This window comes from Symphodus melops (genome assembly GCF_947650265.1).
Source record: "Symphodus melops genome assembly, chromosome: 18".
NCBI lineage: Eukaryota > Metazoa > Chordata > Actinopteri > Labriformes > Labridae > Symphodus > Symphodus melops.
In genome coordinates, this window is record NC_136708.1 from 14,254,164 (window position 1) to 14,260,905 (window position 6,742).

The following is a 6,742-nucleotide window of genomic DNA, read 5'->3' on the forward strand; positions in this document are numbered from 1 at the left end:
AAAAAATAAAGGAGCGCTCCGGGAAGGTCAATAAAAGACCTTTTTTTAAATACTTTTTCTATATATCTTTGTAGCAAATACTGCATCAAGCTTTGCCAATGTAAGATGACTAAATGTTAAAGGTACACTGTATAGTTTTGGTACAATTTTAAAGTTGGATAAGTGAAACAATTCTCTGCTAAAAACACAAACTTCACTCTTGCCTGGAACACTGTTTGGTGGTAAAAAGCCTCCAGGAGTTGAGCTTTGACTGTTGCGGTAATGTATTTTTCTATATTTAGACAAGGGCTGGGAATAGAGATATCAGTAAACCTAAATAACTAATATGTATATTTTATGTTTAATTGTTTGTTTTCTGTATGCATACCCTTGACTAAAGTATTTTAAGCCATTTGTGAAGCATTTTGTAGCTTTTTAAAAGAACATGCCTGTAATCATGATTAAAATATACATAAAAAAACATTATTATTATTATAAATAAAACCTAATGTTCAGGCTCATTTTAAGGATTCAGTGTGAGCAGAAATATTGTACAATACAGTTAGGATTTAATGAATAATGTCATTTCTGCCATGTTTTCCGGTTGCTGATCCCTTTAGTAGACACCTACACTCCCCTCTGGCCTTGAGTTTGGGCAAGACACTCCGGTAACAGCTATTCTCAATATAATTCGTTTCTTGCTGAAACACTAATGGAGCTGATGTGAAAGATTTTATCTTGAGGGTATTCTTGAATGTTGCATAATCAACATACAATCTGGAATGTTTATTATTGTCTAGTTAAAACAAGATTTTGAAAGAAACACATGTTTCCCTCTTGAAAAGAGAAAATGTAATGGGCTTAAGGAAAAGCGAGCATGCTTTTGTTTTATTTTAAATTAATTTTCCGAAATTTTCCTTTTCCAAATTTTCACATAAGCAGTATCCAATTTAATAATAGTAATGAAAATCCGATATTAAAAAAAAGTTGCAGAGACATTGCCTGCGTAGAGCGCTCCCTCCATATGTGTCCCTCCACGTTGACACAGTGTGACAGTGCTGAAAGAAAAATGTGTGTTTCAGCATGTCGCATTGACACAGACAGTCCTGCATACCTTTGCACATACCCAGTTCTAGAGCACACCATTTACAAACAAACAAAACCCCCAAAGAGACACATGAACTAACCCCTAAATTTCACATACACAAACACATACGCACACACACACACACACACACACACACACAAATCAACAGGGTCACATGCACTGTGGCCCCTTCAGTGTCTCATTCAAGTTCATCCCACACAGGGAGACAGATGCTGCATGTGATTTTGCTTTCATCAACAGAAAAAACGAGGGGACAACTTTTGTCTCTGACTCTCTCTCTCTCTTTTCCCCTCAAGTGAGTAACAGCTATTTCACATCCTCTCTCTCTCTCTCTTTCCCCCTCCACCCTTTTCTACAACTACCTCGGAGAAGATAGGGTACATTTCCAGAAACAAGGTAAGGGATTAAATTTCAGAGTGTTTACTTTGTTGTGTTCACCCTAGAATGATACATGTGATGACAGTGACTGAGTAGAGGTCTACAGAGTCAGATAAAACCTGATTACTACTGAACAAGTACTGCTGTGGCATGAAGATTGACAAGGGGAACAACGACAAATTGCAACGTTACAGCTTTCACTGTTGTTCCAATTGTACCTTTACATCTAATTGCGATGAGTTCACGAAAAAATAGGTAAATATATGTTTGATGAACTCAGCTTCCTTTTTCATTGACCTGTTTTTAGGTTTTGCAATTCTCTGTTTTTTCTTTCAAAGACATGGCTCTATAATTGGTTAACATCATTTGAACTGAGTTTACAAACAGAGCTCCTCGTGGACAATCATGAGCTTGATTGGCCTGGTTATATTTCATAGGCACTGGAGTTTTGGTATTATCTGTGTTGAAGTGTTGAGCATTTATACATTTTTAAAGATACAACTTCAGTGATTAGGTGTGGTTATTTTATTAGTTGTATATTCTGCCCTCTTAGTGGATGACATTGAGTAGTTGTGTAAACTTTGTAAGAAGTAAGTGTCTTGAGATGCATGCCTGTATTTGGAAATGTGTGTTAAATGTTTAAATTTAAAGACAAGACAACGATTTTACCCTTAATTTTTTCTCTCCCATTATCACAGTTGCTCTGCAGTGGCTCCATTAACACAGCTCAAGATGTACAGCTTTATGGGAGGGGGTCTGTTCTGTGCTATAGTTGGTAATATCCTGTTGGTTGTCTCCACTGCAACTGACTACTGGATGCAGTACCGTCTGTCTGGTAACTATGCCCACCAGGGTCTGTGGAGGTACTGCATGTCCAACAAGTGCTACATGCAGACTGACAGCATAGGTAAGATCATCAACTGAGGTTTTTTCTATGTTTGTTTTTGGGACAGACTATGACATAAACAATCCAAAGCACGTGCAGAATCGTGTTTTGGTTGTTCTGTGGTGTTGCGGTGTGACTTTATATGATTTGTCTAGATAGTGATGTGGTGTTAAAAACCTGTCGCTGTACTCAAAATACAGAGGACATGCTATTTATTATAATCATCCACATACGTAGGATTTCAGAGTGAGATTTGTTTTAGTTGCTGAGAACGAGATAATATTCAGATTGATATAGTATATTGATACACACATATGTCTTCACCTCAAACATAAAACTGTAAGAAGTTATTTTTACTACTATATATAGTACAATAAGTACAATATTTTAATATCTATTAGCAGCATATATTCTGTTTTTCAATGTGTCTTTCTGTTTGAAAATGTATTTAACTGATACACAAATGTTAAACTGTATGTGGATATATGAACACTCAGCTCTCTTTCACATATGGAAAAAAAAAAAATTAAAAACATATTTGAAAACACTCAAATGTTGGTAAAAGTTGTTTAAGGTTGGATTGGGTCCATAAATATTTTCTGATTTTAAAGGAGACATTGGCGTAAAAAAAAAAAAAAAAAAAGTGCCTACGTCTACTAAGACTAATATACAGTAAGCTTTCAATGGAAGTTGACATATTCAGTCAGTATTCAAATGTTATGATTTCTCCCTGTTTCCTCTCAGCTTACTGGAATGCCACCAGGGCCTTCATGATTCTGTCTGGGATGTCATGCTTCGCCGGCATCATCGCTGGCCTCATGTCCTTTTCCCACTTCTCCTCCTTTGAAAGGTTCAACCGCTCCTTTGCTGCAGGGATCATGTTTTTTGTCTCCAGTGAGTCTTGTTTCTTCTAAATTAACACACACTCTTATACCTTGCTTCATCATAACAGACCTACTCTTCCCTTTCACACCTTTAGCTTTCTTTGTTCTGCTGGGTATGGCCATTTACACTGGAGTGACAGTCAACTTCCTGGGGAGACGATTTGGTGACTGGCGCTTCTCCTGGTCTTATATACTTGGCTGGGTGGCCATGCTGATGACCTTTTTTGCAGGTAAAAATACTGGGAGTCAATGTTTGGACATGACCCTCATGACCCTAAGTCAGCCTTAAAACCTGAACACATAACTTACTATGAAATATTACAGAATAATAATTTACTACAAATTTGGGTCACACCGAAATAAAATTATATGAATAAATTATCATTATACAAATATTAGTAGTTTAAACTATTTTAAAACAAGAAGTTTTTAATTGTAACTATGTGTTCTCACACTCATCGTAGGCTAAATATAAAGGGAACGTTGCCTCTGTCTGTTGCAGGTATTTTCTACATATGTGCCTACAGAATGTGTGAATGCAGGAGAGGAACAGGCCAGCGCTAGACGGAGACAGTCAAAGTTTGTCCGTTAAAAACAACAACAGAGGGGCGATAACACTTTGAATGGAGGACAAACAGGAGGCAGCCTTGACTGATCTACTGAAGATTTGACATCTGATGCTGCTTCCTCTCCTTTTGCTGAGCTCTTCTTGATATGCTTCATAAAGTCATTTTCTTGCTAAGGATAACTATTTTTTTCCAGGAGTAGGCATTGTAGTAGCACAGAGGAACAATATAATAAAACCAATGAAATTCTCACTGGATAGTGTTCTGTAACTTTTTTCATACAAAAACTTAGTTCTGACCAAACATTCTATGACTGAAGCATTTCATGAGAGCTATTTTCACTCGGTTTATCACTCTGCCTAAGCCAGATAAAAGGAAAACAGTCTGTTACAGCAGACAGGGTTTGTCTTTATTAATCAATAAAGCAAGCCGCTTGTGTAACTGTTGCACAGAAGACATAATAACCTGATTATCTTTGAACAAATCAAAGCAGTGCTGATATACAGTATATCACTCCTTCACATGGGTTATCGCTTAATTGTAATCATTTCAAATCAAATTTGCTGTAATGTGGAAACTTGGCTTATCCCAGTTCTGACTCGTTTTTAGTTTTTAGCTACAAATGGTAGCTATGTGTTGAAAGTGTAGTAGTCTCAGCCTGAGGCTGTCTCTCAGTGTGGTGTCCAGACTTTCCTGAATATGGTGGCCCGACTGGGGCACTGACCTTTGCAGGGGTGTGTTGTATACATGCTCAAATATGTAGAAATATTTGACCCTTTAACCTCACCAATTAAATCTATTTTGATAACACAAAAAATAGTTTGAATGACAGAAAAAGAAGATGTTTGTATAAAGTAACATTTTAGAGTACTTTAAAAAAGTGCATGCAAGCTCTAAAGTTTTTAGTCCTGACACATTGTCGGTTAGTTCATTGCAAATACAATGTGCAAAATTCACCTGTTTTATCAATAACTGTGTGAGGTTTTTATTTACAATTTAATGTCAAAACAAAATGTAAAAAAAATACAACACTGATATGTAAAGACAACTATGAGCAGCCATTGCCAAAAAAAGGCATAATAGTTGATTGTATAAGCACTGCCTCTGACACGGCAAATAGTCATTCTTAAATCATTTCTAACACAAAGTTCCTTTTTTCATTCATTCAATAACGATTTTTCTGACATGCCTGTTTTCAGGTCCCAATTATACCTTTTGCATTTACATAAAAAATATAATTTTACAATTGATATACATTTTTCTGAATGATTAAAAGCTTTCTTTTGTGCAGCTGTGGCCATTTTATATGTAACACTGCCCTATTTTATTTCAATTATTGTTCTTCCAATAACCCCTCAATTCCACAAAGTTCTCAAAAAAAAGGGTTTAGGGCCGAGTTGTATGACTAAATGGAAGCGATGCAGATGTGGCGTCAGTGTTCTTTTTTCAGTAAGAAAGTCCAACAGCAGGGGGCAGCACTGATACACTCAAAAGTAACACTACTATCTGCAATAAGACTTTAGTTTGAGTCAATATCCTCAAAATCTTTACATTCAAGCAAATTCAGCATCTCAGACAAGTGAACATATGTTTCCTGAAAGAACAAAAGTTTTGTATTGAACCCTGAATGTTTGGAAGGAGAGGATATTGTTCTACCCAGAACAAAACATCAAAGGTATACAGTGCATAAGTCGGGCTCAGGAATTCTCCTGAAGCTATTTTATGTGCCTCTTCTTTAATAACTCTGACAGGGATTCTTCAAAACAAACAATATATACCATCTTTATGAGGTTGTTGTTCATGGGAAGAGACTTTGCCTCTGGCAGCCAAAATGATCTTCCAACAACATGTTTGTCGACGTCCCATGACCACTTTCAAGTATAGACAACACATGGAAAAGTAATGTGATGCTTATGAGTTTATGAGTGGTTATGTGTGTCTTGTGCTGCCTCAAACCAGAGAAGAAGACCATGTTTCTGGACCGGGGGAGGTCTAAGGGTGGGGTCTCTAGCTACTGATTGTTCCACTGTTTCTCTGTCATTATTAACTGCTTCCGCCTCTTTCTTGGTCCACTCCTCTTCATCAGCTGGCAGAGAGGGGAGCAGTAGCAGCTGAGGTAATGAATGCTTTGGCTACTTGATGACGCAGAAACAATGAGAGAAATGTAAACAGTCAGTAGACAGATCCCTTGATCCGAGTTTCCATACTTGGTCTGTGTGTGGCTGCTGTGAAGAGATAAGCTCTGATATATCACGTGTTTTTCTCCAAATGCTTCAATAATACTCTTGGCAGCCTGTGGGATGTCTGCATATTTTTAACCTCAAGAAATGATGCATATGAAACCATTTACAGCAGATGGGAGATTTAATGCACACTTGGGCTGTTAAACTAGATGTTAAGAATCAAGTTACAATTGTGAGCAGTAATCACAATATTTTTAGGACAGTAGTCTGTCTCAGTGTTTTGTTGTTTTGATTTTTTTGCAAAGATTAGTTTTTTGGTGTTTATAGCTTCCATCTCAAAGTGATGATCCATTCTGCACAAGCATCACAAACACTGAGCAAACTTTATTTACACAAAAATTGCAATTTTCTTCGCCTTAATTAAGTAATATAAAATAAAGGCGTTGGATTCTTCCTATTTAGTGTCATCATCATTCTTATTCTTTTATATATATAAAAGAATTGCAGTCCCTCAGCAGGTCACCATTAAAACACCACAAAATTATAATACACCACCTCATTTTTTATGTCTAAAAAAGAAAGCAGGATGAGACTTTGTTGCACAAACAACTTAAAGTGTGCAGGTCAAGATCAGCAAAGGGATCAAGTTTTTCACTTTGTCCACAAGGGGTGCTAAATCTACTGAAACAGTTATTCACAGGATTTTAGTCTACTTCAGTATTTTAACGATGCGAGTTAAGCACAGAAAATCAAAATGA

General features: G+C 36.7%; 1 protein-coding gene across 5 annotated transcripts; it reads left to right on the forward strand.

The window, feature by feature from the left end:
* The first annotated feature begins 47 nt into the window (after positions 1-47).
* On the forward strand, positions 48-4,053 carry LOC306839738 (lens fiber membrane intrinsic protein-like). 5 transcript variants are annotated; one of them, XM_079368616.1, is made up of 6 exons: positions 48-100; positions 1,460-1,483; positions 2,164-2,372; positions 3,096-3,245; positions 3,331-3,465; positions 3,738-4,053. In XM_079368616.1, exons 3-6 carry the CDS (start codon positions 2,198-2,200, stop codon positions 3,797-3,799), a joined length of 522 nt encoding a protein of 173 aa, XP_079224742.1. In that variant the 5' UTR covers positions 48-100; positions 1,460-1,483; positions 2,164-2,197; the 3' UTR covers positions 3,800-4,053. The 5 variants fall into 5 exon arrangements, with proteins under 5 accessions (XP_079224742.1, XP_079224741.1, XP_079224739.1 ...); XM_079368615.1 differs by lacking the exon at positions 48-100 and having other exon boundaries at positions 1,094-1,483; XM_079368613.1 differs by lacking the exons at positions 48-100; positions 1,460-1,483 and adding an exon at positions 1,622-1,720.
* The last annotated feature ends 2,689 nt before the right edge of the window (positions 4,054-6,742 follow it).

Coding starts and splice junctions, on each gene's coding strand:
- LOC306839738 (XM_079368613.1), top strand. CDS start 1,701: ATGAGTTCACGAAAAAATAG. Junction 1,721..2,163: donor ATGAGTTCACGAAAAAATAG/GTAAATATATGT, acceptor CCATTATCACAG/TTGCTCTGCAGTGGCTCCAT. Junction 3,466..3,737: donor GCTGATGACCTTTTTTGCAG/GTAAAAATACTG, acceptor TGTCTGTTGCAG/GTATTTTCTACATATGTGCC.